This window comes from Muscardinus avellanarius, assembly GCF_963383645.1.
Source record: "Muscardinus avellanarius genome assembly, chromosome: 5".
Taxonomy (NCBI): domain Eukaryota; kingdom Metazoa; phylum Chordata; class Mammalia; order Rodentia; family Gliridae; genus Muscardinus; species Muscardinus avellanarius.
In genome coordinates, this window is record NC_137790.1 from 71,577,099 (window position 1) to 71,598,172 (window position 21,074).

Consider the following 21,074-nt stretch of genomic DNA (forward strand, 5'->3'; position numbering starts at 1 on the left):
AAAAAAAAAACTCCATAGACTGTGATGTTTTTTCACAGTAACATTCAACATCAAAGGATAATCAAACAATTGCTACAATACTCTAAAGAAAAATATACAAGATGTGGTTGAAATTCTAGGGTTACTGACAACTTTTATAAACATGAACAAACTCAAGCAGCATTGCCTTTATGAGAATTTCTTTTCTTTCTTTCTTTCTTTCTTTCTTTCTTTCTTTCTTTCTTTCTTTCTTTCTTTCTCTTTCTTCTTTCTTCTTTCTTTTTTGGTGTTACTGGGGTTCCTGGAAGCCCTTCTACCCCCGGGCTACACTCCCAGACCCATTTTTATATATATATATATTTTTGGAAATAGGGTCTCTTAAACCAGCGTGGCTGACTTTGAACCTGCGCGATCCTCCTGTCTCTGCCTCCCAAGCACGGGGATTACAAGCGTGAGCCACCATGCCCAGCTATGAGGATTTCTTTTACAAAATCTCTTTGATGATAAAATCCAGATAAGAAAAGATGAATATGAATAATGAACTCAGGAGTAGAATAGCTGAGTTAGAGACCCACAGAGCCCTGTGTTGTGGGACAGCGAGGGCTCCAGCATCTGTAATCACGGCAGTGTTTCACAATGAAGTGGAGATCAAGGACTTCCAATATGACAAGGACTCAGAGACATGTTTCTACCCTTGCCAGTGTGGGGATAACTTCTCCATCACCAAGGAGAACTCGGAGATGTAGCAACATCTCCTAGCTGCTCTCTCAGTATAAAAGTGATTTATGACAAAGATCAACTTATGTGTGGAGAAACAATCCCAGCCCCTTCAACCAACAAAGAATTAGTTAAATGCTAAAGAAGCCTTCAGGAATCCAAATCCTGGAGAGCTGAGAATGAGCCTAGATGGAAATATCAAATACACAGTTGATGGCTTCTTCACAGGAACAGCTGTTTTATGGTTTGCCATTCTGTTAGATCTTTTCTGTGGATCTTTTCAACTACTAAGTTTATCTTCAAATACAGATGTCATTCCCCAATATCTTATGCCTTGGATTTCATCCTTAGAACTTTGAATTGAAAGTATCCATAATTATATGGAAAGATCATTTTAAATCAGTGCTTTCTTCCCCTTAGTTCACTTTTATATCTTAAACCTAATTCAGTTTTTTTTTTTTTTTTTTTGGTGGTGGTACTGGGGGTGGAACCCAGAGGCTTTCCACCTCCGGGCTATACTCCCAGACCTATTTATATTTTTATTTAGAAACAGGGTCTCACTAAGTTGCTGAGAGCCTCACTAAGTGGCAGAGGCTGGCTTTGAACCTGTGCGATCCTCCTGTCTCAGCCTCCCAAGTGCTGGTATTACAAGCATGCACCACCATGCCTGGCTCTAATTCAGTATTTGATAGCAGCATCATTTACCTCAGTCGCTGAGTTTTAATGAAAAAATTTATGTTTTTACTTAGATATTAAGATGATTAAAATTAGCCCTTTCTTTGAAATTTGACATCAGTTTTATTGTTCTAAACTTCAGAAAAATTGCTTTGTTGGTATTATACTTCCAGTTCCCTCACCAAGTGTGTGTGTGTGTGTGTGTGTGTGTGTGTGTGTGTGTGTGTATGTATGTGTATATATATATACATACATACATACACACATATTATATATATATATATATATATATATATATATATATATATATAAATAGGCATTTTGAAAATGGTCTGATATCTGGCAGTTGTTTTGGGTATGGCTCCTGCTTTTTGAAAGTGAATGTTCTACACTGATTTATAAATGTGCTGTACAAGCCAGGCATGGTGGCTCACGCTTGTAATCCCTGTGCTTGGGAGGCTGAGACAGGAGGATCGCATGGGTTCAAAGCCAGCCTCAGCTACTTAGCGAGGCCCTCTGCAACTTAGTGAGACCCTGTTTCCAAATAAAATATAAAAAAGGTCTGGGAGTATAGCCCAGCGGTAGAAAGCCCCTGGGTTCTACCCCAGTACCCCCCCCCACACACACAGTGCTGTACACACGCATTGGAATTTTAATTTTTTTTCCGATGCAAAAAGGCAGGAGGGGTTTATTCAAACTCCGAACTTGGGCTCTCCATGTACACCAACACAGTGGCCACAGAGGAAGAGTGCTTTGCCCCCCAAGAACTAAGCTTTTATCCCCTAAGAAGACCGTCCTTCCCACCATTACATGGATTGGTTGCTTTGTAACCAAGCAACCACTATGGGTCCCCAATTGGTTTAGCTTTTGTGCCATAGGAAAGGGCTGTCATCAGGAAAATTTCAGCCATCTAAGGTGACCTTTAAGTTGATTGGTCCACTTGAAATTCTGAATATATTGTAACTTGCTTTCCTGGGTAGATTCATTCAGGGAATTTATGAAACCTTGTAAAAGTGAAAAATACAAATCTGCTGCATTCTTCATCATTTCGGGATTACAGCTCAAATCAGTAAACAATTCAAGGAGTCGTGCTCTGGATGATCTCAAGTCATTGAACATTTTTGAGGCAGAAGGGCCAGCAACCACACCATAGTAGTTAAAAGAGACAGGAGCGGTAGCTTTTAAAGCGTTCCTATGAAACCAGTAAGTCATTTTCTCTAGATGTTTTCAAGATTCTCAGAATCTGTTTGGACACTTTTTCTGAGGGAGGAAGGCAGTACTGGAGGCCGCAAGGGAGAAAAGGAGGAAGGCGAAGGGCAGAGGCTGCGAGCTAGAGTGAGAGGAAAGCCCGGGTCACGTGGCTGCGGCCATGCTAGCTGCCCAGTGGAGCACTTCGAGGGCGAGGCGGGCGGCGCTGCTGCAGCCCCTCGGAAGGCTCCTTTCACCGACCCTTCCTCACTTCCTCCCTCTGGCCTCTCCTCCTGAGCCTCTGGTTGTCACAGAAAAGGAGAGGAGGCTGCGGGCCTCCAAGCCATGGTGTTGGCGCCCCACTGGAGTTTTAAGTGAACTTTTTTTTTTTTTTAACCTGGCAGCAACATGGCTATATGCAGCCACTAGGTTGAGACATAATAAATAAAAAATTGTATGCCAGAAGTACTTGCTACATTATGTGGCATATTCTTGATGTGATGAAAAATCTCACTGCTGTTTGGAATGTTGACACACCAGAAGTTATCCACACTGCTTTTTTTTTTTCTTTCTTTCTTCAGTACTGGGGATGGAACCAATGGGTGTTCGATCTCCGAGCTACACCCTCAGCCCTGATTTTTATTTTTTATTTTGAACAGGGACTCACTGAGTTGCAAAGGGCCTCACTAAGTAGTTGAAGTGGCTGAGAACCGCGATCCTCCTATCTCAGCCTCCCAAATGCTGGGATTACAAGTGTGCGCCACCACATCCAGCTTTCCACACTGCTTTTTATTATTTTTATTATTTATTTATTTATTTATTTATTTATTTATTTATTTGTGGTACTGGGGGTGGAACCCAGAGGCTTTCTACCTCCGGGCTATACTCCCAGACCTATTTTATATTTTATTTGGAAACAGGGTCTCACTAAGTTGCTGAGAGCCTCACTAAGTAGCTGAGTCTGGCTTCGAACCTGCGTGATCCTCCTGTCTCAGCCTTCCAAGTGCTGGGATTACAGGTGTGCGCCACCACACCCAGCTTTCCACACTGCTTTTTAAAGCAGTGACTTGTCAGATGAACAGAGCAGGGTATCTGTAACTGGTGGCAGTGAGCTGCAAAAAGAAGGGAACTGCCCCATGCTCTCAGTGATTTTAGAGGTAGTATGAATGTGTCAACTTTCTCTGCTGTGATGAATTTCAAACAAGGAAAGACATCTTTTAAAACAAATTTTATTGGTGCATTGTAGTCATACATCTTAATGGATGGAGTACAATATGGTAGAGGCATACATGTACACATCACCCAGTTAGCCCTTACCCAATTCCTGCCCCACTCCTTCCCCCCTTCTCATGTTTGGCTTAGTGATTGATATGTTTGTTAATGTACATCATGTATATTAGGGAATTTTCCTCTTCCCTTTCCATCCCCTCAGTTAGGTCGCCTTATTTGCTCATCTATAGTTTCTCCTTTTTCATCTAGAGTTCCTCCTGTTCCCATTTCTCCCTAGCTTTTGCATATTATGGGAAGCATCCGATTTCTTATTATTTGTGACTGACTAATCTCACTTAGCATAATGTCCTCCAGTTCCATCCATTTCCCTGAAAATGATGTAATTGTGTTTTTTTTAATGGCTGAGTAAAATTCCATTGTGTACATATCCCACAGTTTTGTAATCTATTCATCTGTTGATGGGCATCTTGGCTGGTTCCATAGTTTGGCAATTGTGAATTGTGCAACTATGAACATAGATAATGTGTGTATTAGTTTGGTAGTTTGGTTTCCTTTTTTTTGGGGGGGGTAGATACCCAGAAGTGGTATTGCTGGATCAAATGGTAAATTTGTTCCCATTCTTCTGAGGATCCTCCGTACTGTTTTCCAAAGTGGTTGCACTAATTTGCAATCCCAAGGAAATTAGTCTCTTTTTCTAAGTTGTCAAACTTATAAGCATAAAGTTGTATGTAGTACTCTCTTTTTATCTTTTTTGATGGTTTCAGTATTTGAAATGATATAATAAATTATGGCATGATATAATAAAATGATAGCATTTATGAAATAGGTTTCATCCCTGTTGACTTGTATTCTATTTTTGTCATTCTAGGTAAAAGTCCATCAATTTTATTAGCTTTTTAAAGAAAGATCAATTTTTCATGTCATTGTCTCTTTAGTAATGTGTTTTGTATTTTCAATTTTATTTGCCTCTATTTTTTAATTTCCTCTGTTTTGAGTTTATTAGTCTCTTATTTTTCAAGTTATTTTGAGGTAGGAATTCAAATGGTGATTTTGTGTGTGTGTGTGTGTGTGTGTGTGTGTGTGTGTGTGTGTGTGTGTCTGAGCTATACCCTCATCCCTGTTTTAAAATAGGGTCTTCCTAAGTTTCTGAGGCTGGCCTTGAACCTGTAATGTAATTCTCCTGTTTCAGCCTCCCAAGTACAGGGATTATAAGCATGTATCACCATATTCATCTCCGTTTCTTTCTTTTTTTCTTTTTCTTTTTTTGGTGGTACTGGGGTTCCTGGATATACTCTCAGACCTATTTTTATATTTTTTATTTGGAAAAGGGTCTCTTAAGCCAGCGCGGCTGGCTTCAAACCTGCGTGATCCTCTTGTCTCCGCTTCCCAAGCATGGGGATTACAAGCGTGCGCCACCATGCTCGGCTTTTTCTTATTTTTAATGTGAACAGTTAGTGCTACAGATTTACTTATTAAATGATTTTTATCTTCACCGTATTTTCATTTCTATTTAATTCTATGTATTCTTTCAGTTTCCTTTGATAATCCCTCCTTGACCCATAGATAATTTAGAAATGTGTTGCTTAGTTTCCAAGTGTTTAAAGAGTTCCCTGTTGTCTTTGTTAAGAGATTTCTAGTTTGGTTTCATTTTGGTCAGAGCATACGCTGAATGATTATGTAATTCTGCCTTCATCAAATTTTATTTTATAGCATTTTTTTTTCTATTTGGTTAGTATTCCATGGGCAATTGAGGAAAAATGTATTCTGTTGATGTTGGGTGGTATATTTTACATATGTTAATTAAATCCTACTGGTTGATTTCATTGTTCAGATCTTCAATATTTTGTGGAGATTTTTGCCTCATAACTTTATCATTTACTAGGATGAGAATGGGTATTGTGGAATCTCCAATCATCAGAGATACTTCTATTTCTCATTCCAACTTTATCAGGTTTTGCTTCCTATATTTGAAGTAAATATAGTGATATAGTTTGTAATGTAGTTTGCTGGGTGGATTGATTCTTTTATCACTATATATCTTTTTGTTTCTGTTCATTTTCTTTGCTTTGGAATTTTCTTCACTGGACTTTATTGCTACTCCTGTTCTCTTCTTTTAAAAAATTAATGTGTAAGACATGGTATATCTTTTCATACTCTATTTACTATCAATTTACCTGTGTATAAATTTAATGTTCTACATCAAGTTTTTAGGTTATTTTTAATTCACTCTTCCAATGTCTTTCTTTTGATTGGTACATTTAGAACATTTATATTTAAGGTAATTATTAGTAATAATAGTGCTATATGTTCACACTTTAGTCTTATTTACTTTTTACTTCCTTTGGCTCTCATTCTTTTTCTCTTTCTTACCTTTCTGCAGTTTACTTGAACACGTTTTGGGATTCCATCTTGATTTATTTTTATTACTTTGGGTTTGTCTCTTTGTAAAAAAAAAAAAAAAGACATAAGGACTGTTGAGGATGCTACCCTGCTGCCTTTAGCAATGTACTGATATCAATATTGCCATTTTGAATGAAATGTAAAGACCTGGCTTCCTTTCATCCCTTTGGCTTTCTCATCTTTAAATGTCATTGTTTTGAGTATTAGACACCATTAAAATTTTTATTCATAATATGTGACTTATAAATCTCATAAAAAATATTATGGATTCATTTCTTATCTGCTGTTCCTTCCTCCTTCTAAGTTTTCTTCTTTTAGCATTTTGTTTGAAGGGCTCCTTTTGGATAGAGAGTAGGTCTGCTAGTCATAGAAGCTTTAAGTTTTCACTCATCTGTGAATGAATTTTTATCTTCCCTTCATTCCTGAAAGGTAGTTTTATGAGATTAGAATTAGGTTGACTGACTCTTTCATTCAGAATTTAAGAAATATTTGGTCATTTCCTTCTTTGTGGTTTCAGAGTAACAAATCCATTCAAACTTGTGTTTCCTTATAGGTAGTACACTTTCTTTTTTACTATTTACAGGAATTTTTATCTCTAGTTTTCAAAAAGTTAATTAGGATATGTCTTGGCATGAATTTCTTTGAGTTTATCCTGTTTGGGATTCACTCAGCTTCTTGGATCCTTAGATTCGAGTCTTTCACCAAAGTTTTTAGCTATTATTTCTACAAAATACTCACTTTCCCCCATCCTCTTCCTCTTTTACTTTCTGGGACTCAAATGATATGAATGTTGGATATTTTGTTATTGTCCTGCAGATCTCTGAGGCTCTCCTCATTTTTTCCAATCTACTTGTCTCTATTGTTGTCTTCAGGCTTGTAGATTCTATCCTTCATCATTTCTACTGATGAGCCTATCAAGCATGTTTTAAATTTCTGTTAATGTATTTTTCCATTCTATAATTTCCTTTTGTAATATAATTTCTGAGATTTTCTATTTTTCATTTATTTAAAGAAAACTTATCATTGATTTTTGTAGCAATTTCATGATCTTTGCTTTAAAATTCTTATCAGAAAATTCCAATATCTGATTTATCTCAGTGTTGGCATCAGTTGAGTCTTCTTTCATTCAGGTTGTGATTTTCTGGATTTTTAGTTTATATTCTGGACATTTTGTCTGTTATGTTAGGAGACTCCAGGTCCTATTTAAATATTTTATTTTAGCTGGGCATGGTGGTGCATGCTTTAATCCCAGCATTCAGGAGGCTGAGACCAGAGGATTGCAGTTCACAGACAGCCTCAGCTATTTAGTGAGGCCTTTTGCAACTCAGTGAGACTCTGTTTCAAAATAAAGAATAAAAAAAACTAGGGTAGGGTGTGTAGCTCGGAGGCCGAATGCCCCTGGGTTCCACCCCCAGACCCGCAAAAAAAAAAAAAAAAAAAAAAATTTTATAAGGAGTGATTCTATTTTGGTTTTAGCATATAGTGAAAGGCTCCATTTTAAAAGAAAAATTATAAGCCCCTAGCAGCCAGCTAATAGTTAAAAGAAAAATATTTTTGCTGCAGTTTAAGAAATATAGGCTGAAGAATGAGTAATATGCAATAAGCCCACCCTGTTCCAGGAACGTACCTAGCATCTTATCTATACTGACCTTGTCAGCGCGTCCTGTGCTGGGAGCTTGTTGACTACATCTGGTATCTTATCTAACACTTGACTACAGAATGTACTTTTCAAATGATTCTGTAATGTTCTGTAAATACATGTAATTGGGCCCAAACCCCCCCCCCTAACTGGTGGTCTTTTCCCTATAAATACCCTCAATTTCAGTTGCTCGGGGCCGAACTCCTATACGAGTCGGCCCCAGTGCCCTGGCTCCTTAATAAATCTTTACCTTTTGCTCATTGCATCAAGGACATAGTCTCTCGTGGTACTTGACGTCGCTTATCCCGAGGTTGATTGAGGGTCTCCCCTCGGCGGGGGTCTTACAATAGCTCTTTGCTTGTCCAATATCAGTTTAGTTTGCAAAGCCTTTTCGGTGTTATTTTGGTCTTGTTGGTTTATCTGGTGCTACTTGGGCTCCCACTGGTCTGTGTTGGTGCTACCTCATAAGGCAAGAGGATTTTGCCCTGGCCAGGTAGTCAGATATCTCTTGGTGAAGGAGGGATGTGGGGAATCCTCCTGCTGGTGCCCCAGCTGCCCAGGTTTCTCTAGGCCAAGGAGGAAAGTCTTGGTTCCACAAAATGCTTCCAGGATCAGGCTGCTAGCTGTGATACATCCTTTCTTCTGGTTTTACTAGTCATCCCTACTGTCCCTGGGAAGGTAAGGAAAGTCTTGGACCTGAAGACACAATGAGAATTCCCTGAGTCACTTTTTTTACCTGGGTATCTCTTACCCACCTTAGTATCTTACCCACTCAGTATCTCTTCTCAGAAAAGATGAGTCTCTGGCCTGAGAGAGAAGAGGTTTTCTCTGGTTGCTTATTTTTTCAGAGTAAGTTCCCATGCCTGAGGCTATCAGGTGACCCCTGAAATCTAGGGAAAAGAAAGAGCTACCATTGAAGGGGGAATACAATTGCAATGTCTCTGTGCTATTCTTTTGGTCCCAAGTTCTCAATTCTCAAATCAGCTCATCTTCCTCTTAGTACCTTTCAAAGTATTTTAGTTAACTCTTGTGCTATTTTTAAGACTCTGTGTGTGTGTGTGTGTGTTTTACTGGGGATTGAACCCAGGGGTATTCTACCGCTGGGCTATACCCATATCCCTACTTTTTTTTTATTTGGCAACAGGGTTTCATTAAGTTGTGAAGGGCCTCACTAAGTAGCTGAAGCTGTCCTTGAATCTGTGATCCTCCTGTCTCAGCCTCCCAAGTATTGGGATTACAAGTGCATGCCACCACGCCTGGCTCATTTCCAAGATTTATAAAATTGTGCTTAGCAGAAAGGAGCAGAGGAGCTCCCCTATGAGGTACTATTTGTAAAGGAACTACAATAAGTGTTCTTTTCTTTAATTTTCTTTACCATCATTTTTTGGAATTTGATCTCAGAGGAGACTCAGAGCTCACAGTAAATATTTGAATTTCCAAATAACTAAGTGTATGCATCCGAAGCCCTACGGAAGATGTCACAGTAGTGCAGTAATGGTACAGTGAATTACCCCTACATTTAAAACGGAGAGTAATCTCTCTTCTTATCCTTTGGGGGAAAAGTGAAACACCACCATGCACTCAAAATTAGTACCAATGGCTCCATAATAAAATACAATATTCCTATGTTCCAAACAAAGAATATCTCCCACAAGTTTAGCTTGGGGAAGGACATTTTTTATATTTCTGAAGTGAATCTGGAGTCTCAACTGCTATTCTTTATTGCTTTCTACCTCAAAGTGTCTAGAAACACTTTAAGGGGGTGATCTTAAAACTTACCACAGGCATAAATTAATCTTTTCTTGTATCTTATTGAAATTAGGGTCAGGTAATGACTATTAATATCTATTAATATACAGACGAGATTTTTTTCAAGTAAATTAACAACCAAAAAAAATCAGAAGCCAGGTGTGGTGATGAAAGCCTCTATTCCTACTACTTAGGAGGCTGCGACAAGAGGATTGCAGGTTCAAATCCAGCTTCAGCAACATAGAGAGGCTCTCAGCAATCTCTTGACTCTGTTTCCAAATAAAAAATAAAATTCAAGAAATGGGCAATTGAACTAAATAGATACTTCACAAAAGAAGAAATACAAATGGCCAATAAATCCACAAAATATTTAACATAATAAGCAATAAGAAAGATGTGAATCAAAACTATACTGAAATTTCAAAAAAAAAAAAAAAAAAGGAGCAGAGGAAAATTGGGCTATGGTATCTTTCCCAGATCAGAAGTTTCTCACCTACTGAATATTATGTCTACATCATTTGTCAAAGTCTTTTTTTCTATTTTGCTAATTTAAGCACAGTTACATATTGATATAAAAAAAGTCTCAAAGAAACCTTTTCCTCTATATGTAATTACAAGACTAGAGAAAAATGGATGTGTCAATAAAATTGGCTTTAAATTGAGCTCAAGGCCATACACATAAAGACACTGCACACACACACACACACACACACACACACACACACACACACACCACACCCCTCTTCTTGGGGATTTGCTTCCATTCCACTCTAAATCTAATGTAAATGGATTCATAAAATCACAGGAGGGAAAATGAGAGGGAGTAGTAGGGCTGTTACAGAGAGGGCACAGTCCTGGGACTCTGTGAATGGAAGACCCGCCTGGTCCTTCTGCTTGGGAAATGTCAACCTTAAAAGGCTACATAGTGCCAAGAGAATGGCAGTTCCAGAACTGCCCAGGTTGGTTTGGCTCTTCTGTGAGTATTAGCGGGGAAGGAGACTTAGAGCATTCAAAGGCACTGAAATAGAAAAGCTTATATTAATATGGGATAGAATCCTCAGTCCAGTACATTTATTTCTCTTATTTATTTATACTGTGTTGCCAAGAAACATTTAAAATGATTTTAATAGCTAAATAATATATAATAAAATATAAATAGTTGAGGGAGATAAGAAGACAAGGTGAGATAGAAATAAGATTGGTGCAAAACTTTTTCTCCATGTATAATAAACAGACTGTGATATGGCACACAGCTGTTGGATTTTTGTGCCATTTTGGACTAAAATGCAGGCATGCTCCAGACTGGACATGAGGGAAGCCAGCTGGACTCCTTACATGAAAGAACCCTCAAAATCTACGAGAGAGGGAGACAAATTCCTATAGGAATTTCCTTATAATACTCCATAGATTTCCTGTTCCTGAAGCACATTTGAGTTCTTGGGGATTCCTAAGTTCTCACTTTGAGCTCTGTAACCCATGTGAAGACTCAGGCTACTATGTTCCCATGGAGCCACATCCCAGTTAGGGTCCATCACAAGTCAGAGGTTAAAACTAGTCATCAATTCCCCAAACTCTTGTTTTAAAAATTCTGCTAGTCGATTCTCAGAATCTAAGCCAAAGTGATGAGATGCAAACTTGCAGTGTCCTTCCCAAGTCAGCTGGAAACCTGGGTGATGCTGAACTCGTGGCAGCCGGAAGTAGCCAGAAACGTCGTGCTGTGCCCAGGTACTAAATGACCACACTCCTTCCACTATGGGAGCTGTCTTTCTCCTGAGAAACAGAAGAACACACACACACACCACAAAATCCAGTCAGTTGGAGTCTTTTGTCTATGTGTACAACCCAGAAGGTGTGCTGGCACAATCCCTGGTGAGTGGGGTTTGCTGGGCCAGCAGAACCTGGACTCTTCATGACTTAAGGCTCTTCCCCCAGACTTAGATTTCTCTTCTTTTCTCCTCCTCTACAGCCTCCCTCAAATTTAATTTCTGGGAAGGCCTTAAAGTCTTATTCACTCTGCCTTTTGCTCTGTTTTTCAAGTTTCCTGTAGACTTAAAAAAAATAAGGTTCCCTGTCCCATTCCCCACACCCTCTCTACTGTTCACTCATGAAGACAGCTGTTCTTTTTATTTATCTCTTTCTGAACCATTCCTTCCAAGTCCCTTTCTAAAACACTTAGCCTCATACCTTAGTAATCTCTGAAGTTATTTTTCAAAGGTAATTACCTTTTTCCTCACCAAAATCATGGGCTTTTCTTTAAAAGTAGCTGAGCTTTTTCCACTTATTTGATGAGAATTAAGAACTACAGGCTACATTTCTCTAATTATGTCTAATAGGGGATCATTTCTGTTTAGTTTTGAACACTACAGTTGTGCTTCACAAAGATGTAGGTCCTCATCTTATTTAAAATAGGAAGATAAGAAATCTGTTTTAAAGTCAGGCATGGTCATGCATGCCTGTAATCCCAGTACTTGGGAGGCTGAGACAAGAGGATCACAGGTTAGAGGACAGGTAGTAAGACTCTCATCAACCTAGTGAGACCGTGTTTCAAAATAAAATTTTAAAAATTAGAACTGGGGTGTAGCTTGGAGGTAGGAGGCCCTCAGGTTCAATCCTCACTACCCTCCCCCCCAAAAAAGAAATCTGTTCTATAATATAGAATATATTCTGTACATAATATAGAATACATGTGTGTGCGTGTGTACATTTGTGTTGCTATAAATTTTGTTTTCAATTTATCAGGAAAGTGAGTTTTAGGGAACATGGATTTTAATCAAAACACTCTGGGCTGATAGTTTTTGACACAGAGAAAGACAATGGAATGGGGCAAAAGTAACTTGTCCAGACCTTGCTAAAGGAAGACCCAGACATGAAGGAGTATTTTATTGAAAGGAGAAAGTTGAAAATCCTAATATATATTTTTTAATTAAGCCAAATAGTCCAGACAAAAGAAAAATAAAGCTGGAATTATTTAGAGGAAATCTGAGGTTAACCTGGGGAAAAAAAAAAGAACACAGTGTTTTTCTTTTTTATTAGAACAGATGTGTGCAGGCCAAGTTTGGAACAAGCCAGAAAGGCCTTGGGAAACCTTTTCTCTTAGGGCAAAATGGAAAAGAAAGATAATTAATTTGAAAGAGGCCAGGAACACAGGGACCATTCAGTCTGTAATCACTGGAGCTAAACACTTGAAGTTTTGGTTTTTTATATTTCTAAGATTGCAGTTTTGGAGGACTGAAAGTCCACCAGACCTGAGGTGAGATCTTAGCTAGATGTGAGGAGACCCATTATCTCCTGGGCACTGTGTGGAGATCAGCTCTCACCTATCTCAGATCCCATGAGGCTGTGTGCACAGAGGCCTTTGTTTCTATTTATTAAACATTACTCTTCATAGAGAACGTTCCATGTAAGCAATAATTAATAATAATGATAATAATTTAATTCTAAGTTCTCTGAATACCTAAAAGTATTTTAACAAATATTTTGTAAAAGTTATGACAAAGAGTGATACATGTTATTAACTCTCAAGGACTGAACAGAAACTTTAGGTGATTAAAGATCCCCATCTAGTGGCCCAACTGTATTCAACCTCGGAACTTAGCTGCAAGCTCCAAAGACTCCACCGCCAGGGAGCTTAGCCCCTGTGGGAAGCATCCTGCCCACCAAGGGAGGAGCCATGGTGAGCCCTGGAGATTGTTTTTCCCCTCTTAAGGTGTTCAAAATTCAAGTGACAAATAAAGCAAACACTGTGGCCTTTAAACTAATCAATCTGACAAATCACGCTTTGGTCCTGGGCCTCTGGTCATTGCCCAAATATGAAAAATTAAATGTAACATAGTGATAACTTATTAGGAAACAAACTCAAAGAGACTGCAAAAAATGAATGCTTTTAAAATGATCCTAGATAAAATCTTTGTGTTTCAGGAAACTTGAAAACTTGGTTCACTTGTGGTAGAATTACTGTTGTCTAGATCTTGATGATAAAGGGCCTTACTGCATTGCTAAGGCTGTCCTTAAACCTGAGATCCTCATTTCTCAGCCTCCCAAGTACTGGGATTACAAGTGTGCACCACCATACCCATATTTTTCTTTATTTTGAAACAGGATTTCACTAAGTTGGGCCATGAACCTGCGATGCTCCTGTCTCAGTCGCCCAAGTACTGGAATTACTGGTGCCTAGCCCCAAACCTTTTTAGACTTATATTTTTGTGATGAGCAAATAAGGCGACCTAACTGAGGGGATGAGAGGGGGGAAGAAAACTTCCCTAATGTTCTTGATGTACATTAACAAACATATCAAAGTCAATCACTAAGCCAAACATGAGAAGGAGGGAGGGGGAGGGGATGGGGCAGGAATTGGGTAAGGGCTAATAGGGTGATTTGTGCATGTATGCCTCTACCATCTTGTACTCCATTAAGACATATGACTACCAGGCACCAATAAAAAAAATTTTTAAATCCTATAGCAAAAAAAAAAAAAAGAATTACATTTTTGTTTTAACATAAAGAGACATGTTTAGTCACTGAGTAAAGTAATAGTAGCTATCTCAGCTTTGACTAATTCTGTTTTTTTTTTCTTCAGGATTTAATTTTTTTTTTTTTTTTTGGTGGTGGTACTGGGGTTCCTGGAAACCATTCCTACCTCCGGGATACATTCCCAAACCTCTTTTATACTTCTTTAAAAATTGGAAAGAGGGTCTCTTAAGCCAGCACAGCTGGCTTTGAACCTGCGCGATCCTCCTGTCTCCGACTCCCAAGCGCTGGGATTGCAAGCGTGAGCCACCACGCCCTGCAAGGATTTAACTTTCTTAATGGTAACATGGAAGAAAGAGTTGCATCATCCATCAATGAGGAGAACTGTATGAACACCTCTCTTCTGCTTCTGTTTAGAAAGTCAAAGGGATGTGCAAGGGAGTTTCCCCACACCGAGGGCAATTATCAGAAGACTAGGCTGGTGCCTGCACTCAGCGCATGGAGCAGCACCTGGCTGCCCTGCGGATCAGTGAGCTGTTGCCTGAGATGCCTGCAGCTCAGGACGCCTGAGCAAGCGACAGCTACTTTCATTCTTGCTGATCTTTGTGTCTCATGGGACACCTGTAAGAATATGACACCACTGCCTTAACTATTTCAGAAATGCCTACTGGACTTTCATTCCTCCCTCACAAGTCTCTCCCTCTACAAAGAGCAGCCTGAGGCTCCCATAAGAGGCCTTCTCCTTTGCACACCCTTTGTGTGTTGGAGTGTTTTTTTTTTTAAATCACAGCAGAATATGTACTTCCAAATGAGAGGTATGTCCTTCAAAGCCCAAGAGAGACTACAATTCTTATCATATCCTTTTACTCTGGGGACTCCCCTTAGAACTGACTGCAATTCCCTTTGACTCTCTCAATAGAAGAATAGAGAAAAAGGGTTTTGGTTAGAGAGAAGAAATTTTCGCAGGTAGCTTATAGGTTGGCTCTGAGCAGTTTATTAACTTTTTTCTTTCTTTTGGTATTGTGGATTGGTTCCAGGGTCATTCTGTCTCTGAGCCACACCCCAGCCCTTTTTTATTTTTTATTTTGAAACAAGGGTCTAAGTTGCTGAGGCTGGCAATCCTCCTATCTCAGCCCCTAAAGTACTGGGATTATAGGTGTTTGCCACCCACATGCCCAGCTCTAAAACAGTTTTTTAAAAGTTTTATCTTAAAAAATGGTAGAAAGATCTATATTCAGCAACTCAAAATTCCTATGCCCTCTCCTGTTCCTCCTTTAGACTTCAGATTGCCTGTTTACGGCATCCTAACGTCTTGACCCATATTTGGGATAACAGGGTTTGCTTCTTTTTCTGTTTAATGATCTTATGCAGGGGGTACCTGAGAGGGCCTCATCCCACATACACCAAGGCTTTGCATGTTGGTTTAACAAACATCCTCAGGCCCTCTGCCTGCTCTAATTTGGGGTACCCTGCCTGTTCTAACTTGGGATATGGAAATAATGTTGCCAAGTGAAGCAAGACAGATGTAACAGGAGGTGAAGCCTTAATTTTTTTTTTTTTTCTTTAAAGGCGGTAAAGCCTTAGGCGGGCAGACCTGCATTCAAGTAGTAGCTCCACCGCTCAGGTTCTTAATCATTTCCTCATCTGTGAAACAGGAGGCTCCTGCTGGACCTGCCTCACAGGACTGTGATGAGACCAAGCTGCCAGCAGCTGAGCAGGCCAAAGGGAGGCAAGGTGCCTCTCCCCTGCACCCTGCAATGACTGGGGCCTTTCAGCTCTAACAAGAGCCTACTCACCCCTGCCTGCCTGGAAATCTGTGGGAAACTGGGGAGGCGCCCTCCACCTTGCATGTGAGGCCACTGGCTGGGTCCTCCTCCTCTGCAGCCCAGCCTGGCGGGAGAGTCCTCTCTGCCCACACCCAACCCTCAGCAGGATGCCCAGGCTCACCAAGCGCCTCTCCACATTCCCTCTTTTCCTGCCATTCTTGCCTGAGGTGACATCCAGTGAGCGGTAGCTGGGCGGCTTCTCCTCCAGCCAGTTTGGAGAGTGTGAGCGGCGGCGACGGGCTCCCCACTTCCGGGGCAACCGGTCCTGATCCTTCTCGTCCTCAGAGCTCCAAGAACTGAGGCCCGAGGGCAGGGGTGGGGAGTAGCTGCGGTGCCTGCGTCTCCTGGGCCTCGGGGCACTCTCCCTCGGGCTGGGCCTGCGGGGCCTCTCCCGATGGTGGCTCCTGAGAGGGCGGTGGCTGGGCCTCCAGGTGGCCTCGCTGGATGCAGGGCCATCGCTCAGGCTGTCTCTGTCTGACCAGGGCCTGGGTGACCTGCTCGGCCTGGAAGGGTGGTGCCCTGCACTCCAAGGATGGTCCAGCTCTCTTCTCCCCAGTCCCCAGGGTTTTGGCCCCCAGTCCTGGAGCTCCTGGTGGAAATCAGAATAATGATGTTGTCTTCTCCCCTCTCTCAGATCCCAGGGTCTGGAGGGAATTGGGGTGAGCCACTGCTGGTGGGAAGAGTCGCTGGCCCTCCTCACGGATGGAGGGTCTCTGATCAGCGGCGGCAGGTGGATGATTCTGCGTTCCACCACCTCGGAGCCCAGGGAGGACAGCATGCTGCAGGGATGGCCAGACCTGGCCTTGAGGTCGGGGGGTAGAGCCTGGGCCGGGTTGAAGTTCCGCAGCTCTTTCTCCAAATACTCCAGGACCCCATTGCTGATGGGAGGGTGAGGAGTGGTCTGGGTCACTGGCATCTGAGGGAGGCTGGACCGTAAGGACAAGTCTGGATGGGAACAAGGACAGAACATGCAGAGCTGCAGGCCCAACACAGGCTCACAGGATCAGGACATCGAGATGTCACATCAGTTAGCCTGTCTCCTCCCTCCCTCCCATCCTCAATCATAAAACCCCCACCATGTTGGCGCCTACCCTTGCCCTCTGCCCTCCCCCTCCCACGGCTCGGGCAAGGTTTACCTCGCTGCAGCAGCGGGTTCATTGCATAAGATGAAAACTGGGAGCTCCTGTCCGCCCCCCAGAACAGGGGTTTTTCCATCATCTGAGGACCTACGGCCTGAGCCTGCTTCATGTAGCGATGGCGGGCCAGGGCTGCAGGGGAAGAAGGAGAGATGCAGACCCTCAGCCAGGGCGGGCCCCACGCCTCCCTGCCACTTCTGTCCTAATTGTCTTTCTGGGGCAGCTTCTCCTCCATGTCCGTCCCTCGCCTCTCTTGCATGGGAGCAAGAGTTAGGGAGGATTGACTCAGCTGTGTCTCTGGCAAAGCACTGGGGACAAATCTCCTGCAGAGGAGACTATAATGTCCACACCCCAGGAAAGGACAGTGTGTGTGTGTGTGTGTGTGTGTGTGTGTGTGTGTGTGTGTGTGTGTGTGTTATGTGTGCATGTGTGCGTTGTATTGGGGATTGAACCCACAGGCGTTCTACCACTGAACTATACCCCTGTCTGTTACAGTGGAAGAAAAAGGGAAGAACATAGTGCTTAAGAGGGTTTCTAGCTAGAACTCTGGGTGGGAGAACAGAAGGAAAGGGAATGTGGGAAGCTGAAATGGGTTCCAGCAGATGCCTTCTACACTTATCCTCACTTAGTTAAGTGCTGGAGTTTCTCCTAATTAGGGGGAATCTTTAAGGAACAAGGTAGGGGTGGGAAGAGGACTAGGGTATGAGGGAAACAGCAGCTCCTTTTAGGACAAAGAAAAGAGTGTAAAAGAGCAGCACAGGGGGTCGATAGAAGTGCCCCTCCAGTCCCCCAGGTGCAGCTGGTCTGAAGCATGCAACCTACAAGTGCAGAGTAAAAATAAGAGCATTTGCTTTTGTTGATGGGGTTCTATTTTGAGGTGAGTGTAGCTGAGCACACATCACTCCTGAGGTCTCTGCCCATTCATGCGTGTGGGGTTGGACTTGCACACTGAATGGGCCATGAACGATGATAGGCCCCAACCCGCTGCTCTCCCTGCCCCTCGGTTCCCCAGGCCCCATGGCCACCGCTCAGCTTGAGCCTGCAGGTTGGGAGGTCAGTGAGGCCGGCAGTGGCGAGGCCCTCTGGAGGGGCACCCCGGCTCCAGTGTGAAACACGTTTTCAGTGCAACAGGAAGCAGCTACAGTGGATCCCCCAGAAGCAGCAAGAGCCCCAGCCCTGCTCCTGAGTCGCAGGAAACCAGATGCAAACTGGCAGAACTCTCCCACTTGCCACACCTTCATGCCAGGGACAACCCCTCAGCCATGCAGAAGGTAAGAAAGGCTCAGCCTTCTCTCCTGTAACAGAATGTCCTGGCCATTGACACACCCGAGGCTTTGTTCAACACACGTGCTCATTTTTTTTTTTTTTGGTGGTACTGGGGTTCCTGGAAGCCCTTCTACCTTAGGGCTACACTCCCAGACCTATTTTATACTTTTATATTTGGAAACAGGGTCTCTAGGCCAGCACGGCTAGCTTTGAAACTGCGCGATCCTCCTGTCTCCGCCTCCCAAGCGCGGGGATTACAAGCGTGCGCCACCACGCCCGGCTACGTGCTCATTTTACATAAACCAACTGATCCTCATAGAAATCTCTTAATGTGGGGATCAAATGAGGAAGTTGAGCTCAGAGAGGTGGCCTTCCCAGTCCAACGCCCCACTGTGAGCAGCAGAGCCAGGGTGTGAACCCATGTTTGTATGAGGCCCAAGCCTCAGCTCTTTTGGCCACATTCCTAAGTCCCTAGACTGACCTTCCTACCTACCTTCCTTCCTTCCTTCCTTCCTTCCTTCCTTCCTTCCTTCCTTCAATGAAGCCAAAAAGCTAACCCTGGGGAACCTCCTCAGTTTACTGCCCTCCAATTCAGCTCCACAACTTTCAAAACCTACTTCAGACCAGTCTCTGCCCCTGAAGCCAGGGGACATATGATTCCCTTGAAAATGAGCCTACCTGCCACCACCCCTTCAAGTGAATCCTGACTTCTTCAGGATGGTACCAGTCCCCTCTCTGGCCACTGGCTTTGGCCCCACTCCGGGAGACTTGCCTCCAGTTAGTCTAATAGAAGACATATTTTCAACAGGCTGCCTGATTCTCATGCTGAGAGTCAAGAGCTGACTTCTGAGGCACTCTACTTGGAGAAATATGGTCCTCAAAAATAGGTTTCCCTGAGTAAAGACTTTGAGCATCAGATGGAGTTCAGCTTGCATTGAGGTGAGAGTTGCAAAGTCAAGTAGCTGTGTGACTTTGAGGTTCTAGAGTCTTTGAGCCCATTCTCTTCATTTTTGAGAAAGGTAGTAATAGCTCATAAGGTTGTTTGTTGAGGTTAAATAAGGTATTACATATAAAATGCCTAATCGACAGAGAGTCCATAAATGGTGGCTTTCGTTGCTAAAATAAATTGCTTCTTTTGTCTTAGAACTCACAGGAGGAGACAGGGGCATACAGTTGGAGACTAAATCACCAAGGCACGTTGTTAATGTTCATCTCTGAAGAAAAGCCAAGGCATATTCTTTTTTTCTTTTCTTGGTACTGAGGACTGGACCTAGGGGCACTCTACCATTGAGCTGTAGCCCCAGCCCTTTTTAAATTTTTTTTTTTATTTTGAGTCAGGGTCTTACTAAGTCACCCAGGCTGGCTTTGAACTCACGATCCTCCTGCCTCCCAGGTATCTAGGATTAAAGATGTGCACCACTGCACCCAGCTCAGGGAACATTTTTGAAGACATTTCCTTTGTGGCAGAAATGACACTTAACACCTCACCCTCCTTCAGAGACCTGCATCTCCCCCACCCTGCAGCTGGCACCCTCTGGGCATCACCACAGAGAACTGGTGCCTCTGAGACCCCCAACTTCACTTGCCTGCAACTGGTTACTCTTCCTTACCATCCCCTCTTCAATCTTACAAAACCTGCTCTTTGCCCTCCTTTTAATGCACAGTCATGCAGTCCTTTGGCTTTTCCCCCGAGTTACCAGTCCCTCTAACTTGACTGGCCAGTCATGTCAGGATATCGTCAGCAGCAGCAGAGAATCCTGTGCCCCATTGAACCTGAGGAGATCACCAGCCGATGCTTCCTGCTCACGGAACCCAGGGGCATTCAATCTCCAAGATACACCCCCTGCCCTATTTTTTCATTCATTATTTTGAAACCGGGTCTCACTGAGTTGCAAAGGGCCTCACTAAGTAGCTGAGGCTGGCCGTGAATGGTGATCCTTCCGGTCTCAGCCTCCAGAATGCTGGGATTACAAGCGTGCGCCACCACGCCCGGCTTTGTTGGTCTATATGGAACAGGAGTCCCCTTTGCCCTGGCAGCAGGTTAAGCATTCCCTACTTCTCAGGTCTTCCCCTCCACATGAACTGCCAGCCAATGACATCATCTGTGTTGAAGAAGAGGAACTGGCCCCGCACATGGAGTCCAGAGACACGGGTCCAGTAGGGCCCTACTAACAAGTCCTGTGTAATTGTAAAAAAAGTCTCTCTAGGCCTCACTTTCCTCAGCTGTGTTCTTGGGTGGGGGCAGAGGGACGGGTCTGCGATTCTCAGGCGGCCCATGGCCTGCTGCGGGGTATGCCTGGAGGTTCTCTGGGGAGGAGGGCCAGGAAGTGACCCAGGAATGAAAGCTGTTTCTCCAGTTCTCATGGAAAAAAAAAAAAAAAAACTCAAAAACTTTCCTCTGTACATCCTGCAGAGGGGTGTCTCTCAGTGCTAAGTGAGTTATCGAGGGCCACTAAAACCTGGTGTCACTTTCCTGGTTCTCCACTGTGGCCTCTCACAGGAAGGTGGGCCGTGGTCAGAGAAGCCCCGGGCATCCTCCATGAAGCCCCCTTCTGCATCTACCACTTTGAAAAGTAGATCAGGATGGACTGACTGCGTTCAACCAGCTTTCTCTCTTATTCCTTAATCATCCTCCACGTTTAGTGACTTGGTCCCTCTTCTGAGGCCAGTGGCCCCCTCCCCTCCTTTCCCCGGCTAGTTCTTCTCCTGCAGGCCTGAGCTTCCATTCTCTACCTTCCTGGCTTCCCACTGACTTTGCTTCTGTACTCAGGAATATGCACAGGGTTATCTTTGCCTAAAAAA

General features: G+C 42.9%; 1 protein-coding gene and 1 pseudogene across 4 annotated transcripts in view; one reads left to right on the top strand and one right to left on the bottom strand.

The window, feature by feature from the left end:
* The first annotated feature begins 503 nt into the window (after positions 1-503).
* Positions 504-838, top strand: LOC308263519 (diphthamide biosynthesis protein 3-like; annotated as a pseudogene). Its single transcript has one exon. The product of its transcript is annotated as a diphthamide biosynthesis protein 3-like (transcript).
* Positions 839-11,305: 10,467 nt separating this feature from the next.
* The window catches only part of ILDR1 (immunoglobulin like domain containing receptor 1), a gene marked incomplete at both ends in the record, with an annotated part of 37,300 nt that continues 27,531 nt past the window's right edge, over positions 11,306-21,074 (bottom strand). For 2 of the 3 annotated variants that reach the window (XM_080696725.1, XM_080696723.1), the window contains 3 exons: positions 11,306-11,347; positions 15,992-16,815; positions 17,007-17,138. In XM_080696725.1, coding sequence (XP_080552851.1) covers positions 11,306-11,347; positions 15,992-16,815; positions 17,007-17,138 — 998 coding nt within the window. The remainder of the gene's footprint in view (positions 11,348-15,991; positions 16,816-17,006; positions 17,139-21,074) is intronic. The other variant, XM_080696724.1, reaches the window with a different exon arrangement.